This window comes from Argiope bruennichi, chromosome 8 (assembly GCF_947563725.1).
Source record: "Argiope bruennichi chromosome 8, qqArgBrue1.1, whole genome shotgun sequence".
NCBI lineage: Eukaryota > Metazoa > Arthropoda > Arachnida > Araneae > Araneidae > Argiope > Argiope bruennichi.
Genome location: NC_079158.1, coordinates 12341533 through 12361391, shown reverse-complemented (window position 1 = coordinate 12361391; position 19859 = coordinate 12341533). Strand labels below are relative to the sequence as shown.

The following is a 19859-nucleotide window of genomic DNA, read 5'->3' as shown; positions in this document are numbered from 1 at the left end:
GTTTAATTATTTGAAATGGCATATTTGAACTTTTCACTTCCAGCATACCTTTAGCGCCTGTGTGTGGAGGTGGCCAAAGAAATTCAGTAGTTGTCTCATCGAAGCAAATTTATTCCCCTCCCCCGCCACCAACCAACGACTCGGAACAGACGGAGCCCGTCGACTTTTCGACAGGACATGACGAAAGAGTGCCCGGACCTCACATGCTACCCAACGCTACACCATCACCTTCACCTCGATCTCCAGCAACTGGACGATCGCCTCTTGACGCTTCGCCTCATTGTCCACCGCAGCATGTACCCCCTTATCCACAGAGTCCCTTGGGACCGCCGCCTCCAGCGGACAGAATACAGCATCATCATCTGATGCCATCACCTCCAGAATACGTACCAGAGAAGTAAGTGCGGAGTTTTTAACCCTAAACAGCTACTTCGATACACTTAAAAGAACACGGAAATATTGAGCGACCGGAATGCCATGACAGTATAAATAAGAACTATGGTTGAGTTCTAAGGGGGCAAGATATAACCGAGATACAAGTCATCACCGGTCAAGATACAACCCCTTCCGTAGGAAGCACATCCCCTCATCGGTAGGGAGTAGCTGATCCTACACTATTCTTATATCTATCAGGGTGTCGAGAACCAACCATTATACCGGAAGCGTCTCATCCCTTTATCACTGGTGTTCTCTGGGAGGAATTGCAGGGAAAAAATAAAATATCAACTTACTTATATTATATGGAATAAAAATCTTTCGTCACAAATTGTTTCATTAACAGTGATTATTAACAACAAATCATAAGGTCATCTGATTCATTTGAAAGACATACATATATTGATAAACCTTAAAGCGTATATACTGATAACATGTATTGATAAAGCTTAACATTCGACGTTTCAATGTTCAATTATACAATTACAATAAAAATTCTTTTTAAAATACATCATAAAAATAATAAAGAAAGAAGTGATTATATAGATTAATCAGAAGTTAGGTCGAATTTGTCTTATTAATATAAATTTAAACCTTTAAAATAGGATTATTTTTATTTTAAAAAAATTACATGACAACACAAAAAGTAGCTTTCATTTGAAATGTAATAAAACTAATACGAGTAACATTATAGGCAAATATAATTTAGCATTTACCAACATATTGCTATCTGAATGCATGATATATCATTTATACTTTTAACAGAAAAACAATGGATTTCAAACTTAATTTATTTTTAGTTAGAAATCCATTTCTAATTATGTTTCACTTGTGTCACGCGAACATAAATTGATTCTTTACGTAAAGAATTTTTTAACGTCCAACTGCATAAGACAGCTACGTCTAAGCAACGAAAAGCCGAAGCTCTCCTATGGTTTTAACACTTTTTTAAACATATACTTAAAAAAACTGCAGGAAAAAAGTATTAATTTCAATATTTAAAGATATCCCTCTAACAGTTGCGTTTTCAAGATTCAAATTTTTCCAAAATGTAGTCATTCTTCATAGATGGTAGATGCCGGGATTGAAGTAATACAAAAGTTTCAAATGGAATAAGATTTTGTTTAAATAAAAGTCTAAGAGTTTTTTAAGTAAAAAATCAAACTAAGATATAAATTAATTTAAACGCAAGCATGTAATGACAATATCAAAATTTTGTTGCATTCATCATGAAATCTGCAACTTTAATATAAAGACAAAATATTTTATGACTTAAAGATGGATGAAAACAAATTACCTATATAAAATTAAAGTAAGCATTTTAAAATATTCTTCTTTTCAATATGAAAATGTAAGTTTTAAGTTTATTGTATCTACAAAAAAGATTAAATTATTATAAATCATTTATATAAACACGATTTTTAAAGGCCTTTCTTTAATTATAGATGTATGCCGCCAAAAATAAAAAGCCGAGGAAGAGAGGGTCGAGAATTAATTCACTGCCCTACTCCTGGTTGTGATGGAATGGGCCATATATCCGGAAATTATGCAACTCATCGAAGGTAAAAATATAATGTTTCAACTCCCGATTATAATATTAGATTAAATTATTTATAATTATCTGTAATTACCTGTAAATAGATAAAATTATGTTTATAAAGGAGTAGAAATTTGAGGATATAGAAAATCCTTTATATTTTTCAAAGAAATTAAATTTCATTTTCAGTCAAAATAATAAAATTAATGAAAATATGTTAACCGTTTTCATGTACAGTTAAAAATATTGAAATTTAAAAGGAGATGTAATTAGATAAAAATGGAAAACGAAATCCTTTTTTAATTCAAATTCTTTAATTAGTTAATTCAAATTCTTTTCAATTTCACATTATCAACATCAATGAATAAATTAATAGAAAAAAATTATTTTCTTGAAAGGAACACAAAATCCTTTACTAAGTTTGAAGATTAAATAATTTGTTTTTTAAAGGAGTCAAATGACAAAAGAATTTTCCCTCGTGAAAAGCATTTTAAACCTTGTTCAGAAAAAGGTGGACTCATTATTCCAGATTTATATATGTAATAATCATAATTACAAATATAAATATGGAAAAACTTAAGTTAACTTAGTTTTTATTTCCCATTTTAACACTGCATCATGGGAAGAAAACCCTGTTTCAAAATAACAAAGGAATTTATTTCTTCCTAAAGCACGTCTGATAAATAAAAATATTTATGCCTTATTAAATTATTAATATCACTATTCTTATGAATAAATATTACTAATTTCAAAATATTGTATTCTCCTTCCATATATGACTAAACACAATATTATCGTTTGGCATATAAAAATAAAGGTTCGAAATAAAAATAAAGGTTCTGGAAGGTTAAATCTGGAAGTGAAATCTAATTTTGCCTTTCAAAGATATTTTTTTCTTCACAAACATTTCAAAGATGATTTTTTTCTTTACATACATTTCAAAAATAATCTTTCTTTACATTTCAAAGATATTTTTTTCTTTACAGCCTGTCTGGATGTCCGCATGCAGATCGATCACAAATTCAGGCTCAGCATCAAGAGCTAAAGTATGTAATCTTTTTGAATTTCATTGAAATTTCAATTTTTTAAAAATAATTAGTCAACATTTTGAGGAGTTTGAATTCAGTATTAAATATATCTTATAAACAAAAATTTGTTAGCAAATACCGAAAAGTTCCAGCAAATGTGGTTTCGACTAATAGGAATGATCAAGATTCTATAAAAAATATAATATTTAAATTATTGAGAAAAAATGTATTCTTTGGAATTAAGAATCTATTTGGCAGTAATTAAAAAATATATTTATTAATTAATTGTGAAGTTACATGCCAAAGAACATTGACATAAATATCATCAGAAAAAATATTTTTTGCAAAAGTCACTGTTGCTTTGCACAGAAATGTACTTAAATAAAAATTCTTCATTGAAAATAATTCATTAAAAATTTCATTCACAAACAATAGAGAGCCTATTTATAAAAATATACATATTTTTTATATTAGAAAAGAAAAGAAAATAACTTTCATTTAATCAAATTTATGAATTCATCTAAATCATGAAATTCCTTTTTAAATGAATTATTTTTCTTTTTGCTGCAACAGATTCTGACAGTTTATTTAAATTTCGGCATGTAATATACATTAATATTTTAAATATTCTCTTTATTTTATAACTTGTAATTTGTCAGAACATTTCAATGGTTAACAAATTACTAACAGTTAATCAAAAACAGCTAAATTGTGCACCGTTTATGCTAAACATAAAAAAAAATCAAAAACAAACAAAAATATCAAGATAAAAATATATTGTGAAAAGAAAACACAATTTGATGCAACTGAAAATTTACTTTCATGCAATCACACGGAAATAAATTCAGAAAAAAGAGCTACGTATTCAAGAAAGTATTTTCATTCTTAAATCAAGTATCTAAAAAAAATTGGACCGTGTTTGAACTTTTTAGCCTGGTTTGGCAGAAATCAACAAAAGCCACTGAATTTTTTTTTCTTCTGATTTCTTCAAATTTCTAAACAAGAAATTGGCACATTAAAAGAAAAAAAATTGAATCGAGTTAAGCATTGACAAGAAAAATGGAAAGCTTCTATTAAAAAACATTATAAAAATACAAATGGGGTCATTTTTCTCAAGGAAATTTTTTATTGTATAAAAGTATTATCAATACAAAATTTAGGCTTATCTTTTTTCATTGCACACAAATTCCAACTATGTAATAAAATAAAGATCTCACGTTTTGTAACAGATAATAATAGATCATTAAATCTCGTTCATTTTAGTGGCGATACTTTATTAAAATGACCTCCGTAACACACAAATAAATGCGAATGATTTTCTACTGTTACTTTTTACATAGTAAATGAAGATAATTTTTTTCTTTAAAAAATCTTATTAATGTTTCAGGCCTAATTTATGTTACAATGAAAAACCAAGTGGTCAGTGGTATCGGTATCCAAGCAGCCAACACGATAAGTCAATGTCTCCCATTCTCAGGTGTGTACCTCTCATTCATAAATCCTTCCTGATATACAGCGAACTGTACTCTTTCTCATTCATTGAATAGTGATTAATTCTTCAGAAAAACGTATTTCATCTATACTAATTTTTTTTTCTACTTTTATTCATTATTCACCAAAAATCGAAACTTTTTTGGTTTTATATTTATAATTTTACCCCAACAAAATACCAGCATTTTCGTAATCAAATATCTTTTTATAAAAGTTCGATTAGTTGGGATAAAAAAAAATAATCGCATTATACGAATCTTGTTTAGGTAAAAACACGAATTTTTACAGAATTTTTTATATGAGTGTTTTATTATTAATAAATAAACATTAATAATTTTATTGAGAATTTGTTGGAAAATAACTTGGCGTATTTATTTTAGTAATTATGCTCTTATTTCTTAAAAAGATTATGAAATATTAATATTAATTTTATTACGTTAATTAATACGTCTAAAATATTAAAAGAAAAAATGTATTTTGGGAATAAAAATGCATTTTGTGTATGTTTGAAAATATGATACAGGCATATTATTCTATTTTATCAGATTTGAATAAGAAGGAAATTCAAATTAGTAAAAATTCCATAACGTATTTGGATTTTGTCGAGGCTGCTTTTTTTCTTCAGTTTATTTCCGTGATGTTCTGAAAGGCTTTTAAATTTTCTTCTTACTATTCGACTCATTGCAGAATTCAAATTTTTACTCATGACTTTGATATTACTTTTTCATAACAAGATTCCTTATTGTTTGAAAAACGTGTTTAGTGAAAGAACACGTTTCGTGCAATTAAAACATCATGACAGGAAAATTCATGTTGTTCACATTTTTAAGCTTTCGTTTATTTTAAAATTGCGTTATATAGGTGGGTTGACTGCATTATTTTTTGTGTAAATCTTTGGCAATAAAATTGAGAATAACAGATTAAACTTCATGTACATTTTGCATGAGTTTTAATTCATGCATTTTTTAAGTTTCATTTTTCTAAATTAGGGGTTTGTTTTCCGAATTTTACACGAATTTTTCTTTTAGAATCTATATTAATAATAAAGATGAATGATTGTGTGCGTATGTGTGTGTGTACGCGTGTGCGTGTGTGTGTGTATTTGGTACCATGGCACATGCATACCATGGATAGTAAAAATGTGCATCTTGGAGCGAATATTTTTGAAATTTTAATTAATTAAAAACTAAGCTAAATTTCGACTTTTTTCTTCGATAGTATCTGAAAATATTATTACACAAAATGAATTCTACAATATTTCAAATTTAAAAAAAAAAAAAAAAAAAATGTCTTTTTACTGATACAGATTTAATGGTCGTGCAAATTTTTCCTGAATTCGGGAATTTTCTAAAAATATTTTTTCCTTAATTTCCAACAATAGATTACATTGTTACTCTGAAATTCAAACCGCTTTCATTGTTTCATCAAATATTTAATCGCGTGATTTCTTTCCCTTATTTGGAATCTAAAGAAGCAGGGTTCTGTTTAATATTTGTTCAGTTTACAAAACGAATTTTAAAAAAAAGGAAGTTATAATGTCGCGAATTTAAAAAACAAATGAATCGTATTTTTAACAATAAGTCACCATTAGAAATGTTCTTATAAGCAATAAATAAAACTCAAATAGGGCCATTAAAATAACATGGCGTTAATATCAGATAATTTGTCAGAATCATGGGCATGAAGTTATAATTAAAGGATTTATATCAAATCAAATATGATCATTCCTGGCAAAACAGGAGGTCGCCTGAAAACTGATATATAATTTTATGTGATGATATTTCTCTCGTTTATATTCAAACTTTTACACCATTTTTAACTGATTCCTAATCATTATTCAACAGCAATTATTCCGTTTCATGCAGGTGCCCTACGCCCGGCTGTGACGGTTCTGGTCATGTGACGGGGAATTATTCGTCACATCGGAGTCTCTCTGGTTGCCCGAGAGCGAATAAACCAAAGAAAATGGTTAACAGAGACGAAAAAAATGACCCAGAACCTCTTAGGTAAGAAACGATGACGGCTGAAAAATATCATTTGAATAAATTTGAAAGCGTTTTCATCATTGTTTCAATTTTCATAATTATTATCTTTTTACTATCATGGTGGATTAATATCTGATTGAAGAAATGTAGATTAACTACAGAATGTCGAATTATAAATTACGAAGGACACAGATTTGATCAATTTTTGAAATGAAAAAACATGAATAAATAATATATTTTCAACTTTTTAAAAACTTTTTTGAATTTTTTAAAGACTTTATTGAAGATAAAGGAAAAAATATTTCTTGAAGATAATTTCCAACGGATAAGTTAATACACCTTTAAGCCCTCCTTTCTTATCAGATGTCGCACATTTAAAATGATCCTTTTGATGAAATTTTTCATTCTTTTTATTGCCTCCTTCAAAAGATTAATATTTAAAGTATGCAAACGGTTCCACAATAACAATTGCTGCAACTTTAAGTTTAACTGAAAACAGCACTACTTAAATATCACTCTCATTTATTCCAGTATATAGGAAGTTAAAACATCAAAGGTTCCTTTATTGAAAACTTTTATTTTTCAGGTCATTAAATATCAGAGATTTCTAACACCTTCCAAAATTTCTAATGCATTTCTGACAGATTAATATAATTTATCTAAATCCTGTTCTGGTATCCTATACATTTCTAAACGGTCAATTCAAATCTTAGGTTTAATTTTTTTTTTTGTTTATGTAGGCTTGTATTTGTGTAGAATGCTTCAAATATTTTTGTATAGAAACTGATTAAATATTTTTAAAAGAGTACATTTTTATATAGTTTAGAATATTTCAATTGAATATCAAAGCTGTCATGAAATCTTTAATTTGAAGCGCTGGTCAAGGATGGAGCACTTTAATTGAAAAAAAAAAGAACTCGTCGAGACATTAAATATTGGAGAATATATTACATTTTTTAATTTGTGAAATTATTGATGCATTTTAATTGATCTAACACATTTAAACAATATTGTGAAAATTAAAGCAAAAATACTTCAAATTACAAAAAATAACACTTTCATAAAAATTGGGTTTGATAAAAAAAAAATGAAAATTAAAACAGCATAGAAAATAAATGTCTTTCAGATGAAAAAAAATAATGAATTACTTTTTAATTTCATTTGTCATGCTAAAAATGTTTTGAAATGACACTAAAAAAAAGCATAAAAGCAATCGTCATTTGATAGAATAGATAAATTTAAATATATTAGTCACGATGTTAACTTACTATTTCTCAGTCAAATTTTCAGATCATTTTACAACTGACAAAAACATTATTTTAAGTATGATAAAATAATCATTACATAAAATAGAATACATTAAATCACCTCATCTTAGAACAAAAATTCAATGTTTGTATTCGTAAAACTTATCTTTACCAAAAGTATCAAAAACCTGCAATAGTTCTTTGTTAAGAGATGCAATCTTAAAAATAGGAAAGTGAAAATTTCTATGAAGAGTTTACACACAATTTAATGCTAAAATTTTCATGTTCTAATTACAAATATGACAGTAAAATTTTATCTATGAATATTGTCTTTCAAATTTTTAAATAATCATTTAATATTAAATTAGCTCATCAAATAAAAGTTTATTTTGATTGCTTACCAAAATATCCAAGAAATTTTAAAACAGAATAAAAGCTTTATTTTCAATATTATTGTTAATTTTTTTTTTTAATTCCGCTTGAAAAAAAATTATAAGATTATTTCATTATTGCTATTAATTTAGCAATGTCTCAAAATAGAAAGACTTTTTATAGTTAATTGAAATTATTTATTATTTTATTGAAATATTTTCATCCTATTTTCTTTTCGGTAAAAAACTTTCTTTTGGCGACAGCATCCGAATTTCGATTTTTTTTCCTAAGATTTTCGATAATTTCTAATTGTATGCTACTTATTTTTGCGAAATAATACTTCTTTTGGTAAATAAGATTCATATTTTCCTTTAAATAAATTCCTTATTTCTTAAAATTCTTCTATTGTTAAATATATTTTATCAAAATATAAGACTGTCACATCAGTATTAACCATCTTTCGATCAAAAATACTGTTTAAATTTTCTTTTTATACCTTTTTTTTTTCTTAATTTCGAATCAAAATTACAAAAAATAATTATAAACATTTAAATAAAACTAATACATTTTTATAAAAAAATTAAGATCACTGAAATTGCGAAAAAAATACTAATTCATTTGGAATTAAATATCTCCGGATGTTCAAAAATTCTATTTTTAAAGAAGTTTACATAAAATTTTGCGAAGAATAATTTTTCCTACTACCATTAATAACAATTTAAACTAAAAATAAACTTAACTAATAGTTTCCAGTGAGTAAATCTTTAAATTTGAAAATCTACTATTTTTTGTAACTCTTTAGATGATCTTTTACGGCAATAATGTTCAATATTACAATGAATTAAGAATAAGTCTAAGCAAAATTATCATCTATTCCGTCGCTGGTTGTGGAGAGATCTATATTTCATCTTTTCCTTTTCTAAGTCAACAGCAGATTTGAAAGATTGCGAAATTTCAGATATTGCTTCCTAACTTTCTTATCATCAGGATTCTTATATTTCTTGTTATCATGTAAGTACATGATGTTGTTTTGGTTTGGGGTTTTTGAAACCTCAAAATGTACGGGCAGAAGATAATTTATAACTTTTTTTAATTTTTCTAGTTGTCAAAAAAATTTTTGATGTCACGTGACCAATAGTCATGTGAACCAAACCGCTTTAAACCGAAATTTTGCACACACACACACACACAAAAAAAAACGTTTGTGAAAAAGTTTTGGATCTCGTGTAATTTGATATTAAAAAAAAACAAAAAAAAACATCGTTTTCTAAATATCGATGCATGCGTAATTTGATAGTCACGTGATTGTTTCAAAACGGTTTAAACTGGTTTTTCACGAAAAAAATTCTGGCCTCGAGAAAAAAGTTTTAGAACTCGATTGATTTTGACGTGGTTAAAAATCATCGTCTTTCTAAATGTCGGTAATTGCGAAATATGAGTCATGTGAGAACATGATGTTGTTTTTCTGTCGCATTGATACCACTTGATGATTGATTTTTAAAAAAAGTAATGTTCTCACATATTAACTTGAAATTTGCGATAGTAGATTTCAATATTCTTAGTATTTTTTTCATTTTAAGGGGAAAAACTTTCAAAAAAGGATATATTTTATAATTAAACAAGATACTTATTACATGAGACTCCTTGCTTCTTTTTTTTTTTCAGCTGGAAACGAAGATTTTGTTTGAGAAAAATGGAAATTATAAATTACCGAAAAAGTTTCAAACTACTTTCAAGAACAAATCAGAATTTGTTTCCAAAATAAACAAATCCAATTTAAAAAAACACTTAAGAGAAAATCTTTTATCAGTAAGTTCAAATATTTCAAAATAATCCGCGTGTTTTTCCAGATTTGTTACTTTTATTCTCTGTGAATTCAAAAAATTAAGCAAGCCATTGTTCAGTCAGGAAAGTGTTTATGTTATGCGCATTTCAAAGAATTTTACAATTTTTACTCCAATTAATACCCAGTTTAATTACAATTAACCCAAAATTTTATAATTTTGTTTGTTTACTTGTTTTTATTTTTTTTCTGTGATGTTCGTTTCATTAAAATGAGGCGGGTGGTTGCAACTGTATTGACTTCCGGTCAAACTAGTTTATATAATACAGACCGCACAGTTTTAAATTATTATTTTCAGGAGGAAACCTTTTAATGCTGAACGTCTTTTATTCTTATCTTTACAGGTGTCCAATTCCGGGATGTGATGGTTCCGGACATGTAACTGGAAAATTCCAGTCACACAGAAGGTACATTTAATCACTATTATTTTCAAGTCAATATTAGTAGCATGATATTTTTAAGAATACGTTCTTTCACACCATCAACTAACTCCTCCAGCTGCACTGCATGGTTATAAAAATTAATACTTGATAAAGTAGATAGCAGATATTTTAGCCTCATTTAAAAATTTTTACAAAATAACTCAATTTCGAAAAAAAAAAACTTTATTATTTAAAGTAATAATCTTTACAACAGTGATCACTTATCACACCTTTCTAATTTTGCGATAATTTATTTTTAGCTCCAACCTTAAAATCTGCATGGCATGTGTAGTTGCAAATTTTTTGTTAGTATTTTATGTAGTTTTATAGTTTTAAAAATGTATAGTAAAAGTAAGGTTTCGTTGGAAACTTTATTCCGGTGCTTTTTAACTGAATGAACACTCCAAAAATTGTTCAAAAAATAGAACACGACGCATGTCATTATCATAAAATGCTTCGCTTAGATAAAAGCAACTGATCAAAGCCTTTTTTTACTAACAAATATAGTCTAAAATTAAGACTTTTTGCTCTTACTTCTAAATATTTTCCATTCAAATTCTGTATCCTTATATTGCTGAGGCATTTCTGATTAAAAAAATCAAAATCGTAAACTTACTAACCGAAAAAAAGAATCCAGTGCTCCTAAAAACATGCTCTTCTTTTTTAATAGGAAATATTTCAACCGAATATGTTACAAAAACATTCTTTTAAAAGGAGATGTATAGTATGCTATTATCAAAAATTGCATATCAGATCTTGTGGAATTATATATTTCGAATATATATATACGTATACATCAGCGGAGGCTTTTAACACTTTTGGTGTCAACATATAATCTACCTCTTGAAAGTGCAACGAAATCCATCAAAGAACCTTTATTTTAAATACTTTATAATTCCTTTTAGATGTATAGATAATTATATAGCGTCTATACCACTATCTCAGTCAAGTTGAACTAATTGTTGCTGAACTGTGGTTTTCAGCGCTTCAGGCTGCCCTATTGCCAATCGCAGCAAGGTCCGGCTTGAAACGATGCCTCATGAACCTAGGCCAGTCAAGGTTGAAGGGGTGAGGTAGGCGATAGAGTGCTCTCTTTTTTTGCACTACCAGCTAACTGTCCGAATGAAAAAACAAACAAACAACTAAAAAACACCTCAGAAAGGAAACCGAATTAACTTATTTTCAGTGCATCGTGATTCATTGCATGATCATTTTTTCTAAGACTCTTTTTTTTTTTTTTTTTTGCAACTGTTTTACTCTCCTTGCATGGCGCTGTGTAAAATTATTGCATGTCTTATGTAGTTTGTTCATGATAATCTTTAATCTGAAAACTGGAAGTCACTTCATGACTCAGCTAGAAAGAGCCACGTGCACTAGGAGGAGCAAGGTGAACCCCTCATGACACATTTCAAACACAACTACTATGTCATATTCGGTAGCTAGTTAGTCAACTTATATTCTCCAGTGCAATACTATTTAATCAGCTCTTGTTGTGTTTTCGATAAAATAAAATAATTTCAAAATACATTCATGTTACAGCTGAGGTTAAAAAATGGAAGAATGTGCATCTTGAATGTTACATTAATATTCTATTCGTCCTTTATTACACCTAATTATAAATTTAAGAAACAAATTATTTTCACTTAGAAGTAATTGTGGTAACATAAAATAAACGTAATCTAGGGTAAAAATCATATTTTATTTTCTCAAATAAAATATGATCAAAAATCATCTTTTATTTTCCAAATGTAGTTCTCGAATTTTTTAATGCAGAAATAGAACACACAAAGTCAAGTACATACTATATAAATGTGAATTACCATTTTTGTGATGGGTATTTGATTTCCAGAAATGCTATAAAGCAAAGGTGAGTTGTGTGGTATATTAAGAAAATAGGTAAATAGATGAAAACCTCTACCATACACAGAAAAATACCAATCAAGGTGTTCTGATGATTGTAACAAAATATATTTTTGTTGCAATTTCTCACCGACTGGGCAATACAGAAAGTGATTATTCATAGACTGATGAGTAAAAGTAGGCATCAAAATTCAAAACAATAATTCAGCTTTCATGAAGCTTATCTCATTCGCTTTTATCTCTATCATCAACCTACGGAACTCTGGTTTTCTTCGCTTGCTTGACAATCCCGCTCCTCAATGAACATTAGGCTTGCTAGGCAGTTATTCATTATTTTTCCTATCTAAAATTAGAATTATATCTTACCACCAATTTTAGACTAGCTGCGCTTAGAAATGAATGCTTAGTTATAATTATTTGTGCCCAAAATTTGGTATTAAGGTGGTACCTTTATCCCTCCAGCTGCCCAACACCAGGCTGCGATGGCAGCGGCCACGCAAATGGTACATTCCTCACCCACCGTAGCCTCTCTGGCTGTCCCAGGGCAGCCCAGGCAGTGCGTAAGGCTAAAGCAGCAGCCGATGAAGACGCTCTGCCAGTCAAGCATCAGCCAGGTACGTACTGTTCCTCATGTTTGGTGAGTCAGTACCACCCATAGAGCAAGACACAATCCAAAAATTATTTGGGAAAAGTCTTTTCATGATCGAAATTGCTTGCAGATTCATTCTAAGTGACAGATTACCAAGAAAGACATCGCTGGAGGTTAACAAAACAGAATCTTGTTTCAAGATAATACGGGAAAATGCATTGTTTCTGTATTGCCTATGTCTGAATCAGACCACCTTACAAAATGATATCGGTTTCGTTTATATTTGATTATAACACGATGAACTCATATGGTTTGGGTTTTTTTTATATATTTTTATAAATATATATATGAAAGGTAGAAATATCTGTTGGAAGCTTTCTGTACAAGCTGTGCGTCACTATATGCATCTTTTGAATATTGATTTATTGTGGATATATTATCATATATCTTATGGTTTTACATTAATATTTACAAATATCTAATGCATGAGAAATTATTTAGTGCTCCATTTTTGCATAAATAATTTCAATTGAATACTTAAAATACGTATTATTAACTATTTCAAAAAAATATATGGTTTATATGACAAGTAATATTTCCTTCTCTGTTATTGTCTTCAAAAACATATTCTATTTTATATAAAAGCATTTCTTGCAAAAAGAAAATTATTCTCTTCAGTATATGATTTTCCCAGACTTCCGATTAATTATTCTTTCAGCCCAAAATAGCCTCTATATTTAAAAAGAAAATTAACCCTCATAGAATATTGAAATGCAACGTTCAAGAACAAATGCAAATATTTCAGTAACTGGTGTGGAGGATCTTTCCAACATTCGAGCCCTGGAAGAAGAGATAATGGAACTCCAGGAATACAATGCCCGGGTGGAATCGGAGATGTTCCAACTACGAACAGATATCACCCAAATGGAACCACTCCCGAGGCCTACGGACAGAGTAAGATATCCCATTCTTTCATCACTCATAAGATTAGAATAGAACATTGACAACTAAAAAGGCATATGAGAATGATGTGGAACTATTATCTTCCGTGAACCACACAACAAAGAAAAAATTACAAATCAAATTTTAAAAATCAAAAGAATTTCTAATCTTAAAACCTATATATATTTATATAACGCTAATGTACGTGGCACAGAGATAGCTCTTATTACCTATCATCAAATGGCAACAGTCGGATGTTGTTGTTGTTGTCGTGTCTATGCATACACTGCTAGTGCAAAAGATTAGAGTCCTCCAAAAGCCTCATAGAAGAGGGGTGCCATTGCCTCCGAAAAGGTTGGACTTCTGCATGTTGGTGCGCGGGAGCTATTTTATTTCAAATGGTAACAGTCGGATAAAAACAAATTGTTATACCAATGTTTCAGATTGCTTCATTGGATATTTTTACAGTTGCATTTAATTCAACGTTTCGTAAAATAGTGAAATAGTAACATTGTTTTGTTTTTTAAAAAAAGCTGTAAAACTTCAAGATTTTGTTCAAAACTCCATTCAGACAAAAGAACAAGATGTAAAAGAAATAAAAAAATAATTTTTCACACATGAAATTTGATCGAGCTTAAAAATAGACTTATTCGCAACTAGATGAGACATCGTAATGATTTACCTATGGAAATTGACAAGCATACCTTCTAAAATTACTATCTTGCAAGAAAAGATTTTTGCAGTATCTTAAAACTATAAAAACAATAACTTTTTAATATCAAATTAATTTCGATAAAAAAAATTTCTTTATTTTAATAGACATTTAAATTTAATACACAATCGAACAATTTAAATTCAAACTCATCCATTAAAACATTCAATCGCGTGTTTTTATCAAAGTTAAAATTATAATAAAAAATGCTTTCTTCGGCATTCACTCCGAAATAGCATTTTCACTTCCTTTTTTTTTTTTTTTCGTTGTGTATATTTTTTATTTGCATCTACAATAATTTATAACATATTGATTCAATTAACTTCATGTTTTCCTCTCTTATCAAATAACGAAGTAAAAATGTTAAAAAATGGCCACTATATAATCGTTTAGCAGTATAAAAAGTTTAAAAAAAATTTAAGCAAACAAGCTGATCACTAAAGGTGTGTAAAATAATATAACAGATATAATGAACAAAATGCCAAGGTACGTAACGCCTTCAAGAAGTTAATAAATATGAGGCTACAAAAATAAGTATTAAGATCAGCAATTTCTATATGCAAGTACGGAACCAATATAATGATACTTATAAAATATCAAGGATTTTACATAAATACTTTAAATTTCACAGATAATTTATACTGTATGTATTATTATATGTTTGATAAGAAACAAAAGCTTTTCAATCGACGTACAAATATTTACGAAGTTGCAAATATTTAGATCCCTTATAATATTTCATTCAAATTTTCCTTTCCTTTTTTCATTTTTATTGCATTCAAATTTTCCTTTCCTTTTTTCATTTTTATTGCATTCAAATTTTCATTTCATTTAGTCTTCAGTATATTTCAAAAGGCATTAGTAGATATAAGCATTAGTAGATATTAGTAGATATAAAGCATAGATGATAGTAGAATATAAACATAATTTTAAATCATCGGAAATGGCATCAGCCAAACTTTTTCGTATATTCTCCAATAAAAATGTTGTCCTCAACTCCTTTCCCAAGCAAAAAATTCTGAACCTTGAGTAAGACAGAGAACGCCTTACATGACATTGGCAAACAATAGTTAAATATTAACTTTTGGCGTGAAATTAAAATTTATGCTGAAATTATCATGTCATCCTTGGAGAGTTTTGTGGCGATGAATTCCTGGCGAGCGGTTACTAGTATGCTGAAATCGAAATGCATTTTTCCCATTCGACTGACACCAAAATTTGATGCATAACTATAATTGTAATCACAAAATGAAATACCAAATTTGATACATTTAAGTCATTTCGTTTTTGAGTTATCGCGTTTAAAGACAAATAAACGGTCAACCCCTTTCTGGATTTGACTCAAAATTTAATTGTTGTCTACACTATAGATGTTAAATCAGTTTACCGAATTTTATCCATCCAGCTCTCTTCATTTTGTAGTTATTGTGTTAACTTATATATATTTGAATAGCCGGACAGACTTCTTCTTAATGGAGTTTATTCAAAATTTGATAAAAAAAATTTACAAATTAGATGCAACGGTCGTATACCAATTTCATCCGTTTAACTCAAAGCATATTTGAGTTATCAGACTGTTGCAATGCCTAAAATGCCTTTTTCGAACTCAGGGTGGTCTAAAACGTGGAGATTCATCAAAACCTCGAGTTCGAATTTTTTGATGATATACTACATATATGAGGTAAGTAAAAATCGATTAACATGTAAAAGACATTCGCAACTATTTTCTTTTTTTGAAGGAGAGTCCCCATTCCACTGCTCAGAAGACAAGTCAGCTGAGCGAGTACTACGAATCCCTTCGGAACAATTTCATCAACCTCCTGGACCACGTCCGGTTACCCAGCTTCGACGAGAAACCTACCCCGGACAATTTCGACACGTACTTGAACAGACTTCAGTCTCTCTGTGCGGACAACTCTAAGGAGGAAGACGGCAGAAATGTTTTCTCTTCAGTTAAACAAGCAATGCAGGATTTCTCCGCACCGATGTAAGTACCTCACCATATAAATTCAGAATGAACCTTCAGATGTCATTTATTCTATTTTTGATACACAAATTTTATAAGATTTTCGATTCTTAAATGTGCAATAAACGAAGAACACTTAGAATACAAGACAGATCAATTAACTTCTTAAATTTATTTGGTTTGCCCTTTTCTTTTCCATAATTACGCACGAAAGTCAAAAATAATCCGCATTTAGCAAGAAAAATAGTTTTGAAAGGAGAATTTGACTTATGAGTACGCATGCGTAGAGTTCATAATACTAATGTCACATGAACGAAATTCGATAGTGTTACTTTCATTTATCTTCATTCTCTTGGGGAATAAAAACGTCTACTAAAAGGAGCAGCGAGTGATCGATCATCCGTTTCCTTTTGGCAAAATGTGCAACAGAAGTCGAGACAAATCTGAAACCAGACATACAATATAGGGACAGTGCTCTATCATGGAGACACTATCCCTCCAATATATACTAGATGGATTCCATTTCTTTGGAACAGGACAAGTTCATAAATGTTCAGCAATGCGTTCCAAAACGTAAATCTCTCAGGGAATGCACAAACTTGTGGACGAAATGCATCGCAAAGGCAGGAGTCTCTACGGAGAAATTATAATTTTGATTCAAATTCTGCTTTTGTTTGTTTGATCTTCAAAATAAAATGCGGATAATTATTGACTGTTTTTCCCCCTTTCACTCTGAAAAAATTAGGGAATTACTTATCATGTGAAAATCTTGCTCACTGCAATTGATATTGAATTAAAGCATGGAACGTACGCTGGAATCATTTACCGCCATTTATGCCACCTCTAATGAACCATTTATAACTTATCTTTCATCAGTTTAACCTAAGTAAGAAACAGTGCAATTCATTTTTACAATCACGTCATTTTAATATGATTAAAAAATAACTAAATTTCTAGAATTAACAAATTTTCAAAGATTTATATAAAAATGTTTAAGAGCTACTCCACAAATACAACATTTCAAATGGATTAGAGTATAAAACAACAGCTTCTTTAAGGAAATTAAGAAAATATGATTTAAGCCACTTGCTCTTTGTTTTTCTGTCACTGGCAAAATAAAACAGGCATTTTAAATTTAATGATCCCTTTTTTAAGCATAATTAAAATATTTTGTAACAGTTATTACTAATGATTTGTTTTTTGCATTAAAATAACAACATGAGTGATGTTATATATCGTTTTCTTTTCAGGCAACAAGCGAACGGTTGGGTGAGGTCCTGAAACTTGTTCATTGACTGAATACCCCATTCTACCTCCCTTCAAACTCTGCCAATTTGCGGCTGCTTTCTTGCAGAGACTGTTAAACCACTTGTACATAGAAAAACGTACTGCAATGAAAGAAAATTCGTCAAAACATACGTGTAATTTCTCTTTAAAAAAAAGTAAAAGATTTTTTTAATAAGAAACTATTCAAACAGAAGAATCCCTTATATAGTTTAAAGAAAATAAAAAAAAAAGAATTTATGTATTGTATATACATGGAAAAAAACTTTCTTCGTCTCCTTCTTAGAGTTAGGAACTTCAGAATGGCAACGAGTATACGCTGGTCGAGACTGGAGAAAGCTCACTTTCAAGTCATTTCCCTCGTTCGTCATTCATGTTACTGTTGAAGTTTATAAAGTTAGACCCTAGAGGATTAAATATTTGTAGATTGCTTCCAACTGTTAGTTTTATCATACAGTCTTTCAAATAAAAAACGACAGAAGCTGAATCAAACAACTAATAAAAAAAATGGAACATATTTGTTATGCTTTTATGGAAATCCGGAAACTTAAAAGAAAACAGACTTGCAAGAGGTGAACGATAACGTTTCCAGCAATATAATAGATACATTAATAAATAATAATACGTAAACAAAAATCACTCGGTGAAGAATCTCCATTATGCAACAGCAAGCCCAAAACAAATCGTTAACAATTTTTAGAAAGGACGAAGACTGTACAAAAGCAATTGTTGTAGAAGATGGAACGTCAGGAATGGCGTCAAATTCTGGAACCTTCGTCTGTGTTAGTTTATGTACATAGCTTCTTCCAGTGAACTGAAGGTAGTTCAACTAAATATATGATGTGATTCTCTCACCACACCTGCAGGGATTTAGACCCATAGTGATTTGTAAATCACTTTTGTTGTTGGCGCTTTTTTTAAGTGTGTCCATGTTATTGAAGAATGTATAGTGTTAGACTTGTTTTGTTTCCTCATCACAAAGGTTTATGTTTTGTCACAATCGCATCACACTCATACATAAAAACACAATTCTTCGCGATCTATTTTTATGGACTGAACCACGTTACAACCATTAAGTTTTTCGAATCTCACTTTAGCTTTTAGAAGTGGTTTGCTCATTTATTTAGAATCTAGCGACACATTTCGAAAAAAACGAAAAGATATTTATAAACTTTCAAGAGAAACATTGATTGCTCGGAATGCTGAAATCGCGAAGATATGTATTTCAACGATTCTTACAGATAGCGCATTTTTTTGTATGATACAGATTACATATTTTAACAGTTCGAAGTTATATATAGCTTTAATTTTAAATTAAAAAAATATGTAAGTGAGGTGAAAAACATGAATAGAATAATGAGTAAAGAAAAAGTCTAGATTTTTTTCAATTATATTTACGATAAAATGAAAATTGTGATAAATCATTCATATGTGGAAGTTAGTCTTCGATTATTATTATTAAATTAATCTTGACATTAATCGATATTTAAATTTTATATTATATTTTCATAGCTGAATATAAAAAGGTAACAAAAAAAAATAACATAACTTGATTATAAATATTTAGGCAGAAATAGTTAATTTTAAAAAGAATATTCACCAAACATATTTTTATTTTACAATAAAATTCAACTAATAACGACTTGTTAATTAAATTTTAAAGGAATACAATTCAATATTTTTATATTAATATATAGCAATAATTGTTTTAAAGGCAATAGAATATCCTATTACCTTAAGTATCCAATAAAATCAAACAAATATTGTAAAAAAAAAATCATTTTTTTTAATCTTTTTCTGTTGCCACAGCTTTAATTTCTCAACTAAATAATGCGAAAATGTTGCTATAAAAATGAAAATAACACATTTTTAATTTCTTTAAAATTTAGGTGAAATAACATTTTTATATCTAAAAATCTTTTATCTTTACCACAGACAATTATTTATAATTGTATCAAATTCTTTAACAAAAAAAAATTTAATTCAAAAATATGGATGGTCGTGGAAGTATGATAATGGGACCACGATTGCTTTGTTTGTATGAGGTTTATGGATATATTTTTAACATTTTTGGAAACAAATCTAAAAGAATTAAATCACATTAATAATATCTTTAATAAACCTACTGAGCAATCAGTGTTTCTCA

General features: G+C 28.9%; 1 protein-coding gene across 5 annotated transcripts in view; it reads left to right on the top strand.

The window, feature by feature from the left end:
• The window catches only part of LOC129981916 (myelin transcription factor 1-like), a 295518-nt gene extending 276403 nt beyond the window's left edge, over positions 1–19115 (top strand). For 3 of the 5 annotated variants that reach the window (XM_056092972.1, XM_056092973.1, XM_056092971.1), the window contains 11 exons: positions 44–397; positions 1881–1997; positions 2959–3018; positions 4388–4477; positions 6357–6497; positions 10283–10345; positions 11344–11433; positions 12683–12834; positions 13615–13763; positions 16203–16450; positions 17680–19115. In XM_056092972.1, coding sequence (XP_055948947.1) covers positions 44–397; positions 1881–1997; positions 2959–3018; positions 4388–4477; positions 6357–6497; positions 10283–10345; positions 11344–11433; positions 12683–12834; positions 13615–13763; positions 16203–16450; positions 17680–17710 — 1495 coding nt within the window. In that variant the 3' untranslated portion in view covers positions 17711–19115. The remainder of the gene's footprint in view (positions 1–43; positions 398–1880; positions 1998–2958; positions 3019–4387; positions 4478–6356; positions 6498–10282; positions 10346–11343; positions 11434–12682; positions 12835–13614; positions 13764–16202; positions 16451–17679) is intronic. The other 2 variants (XM_056092974.1, XR_008785385.1) reach the window with 2 other exon arrangements.
• The last annotated feature ends 744 nt before the right edge of the window (positions 19116–19859 follow it).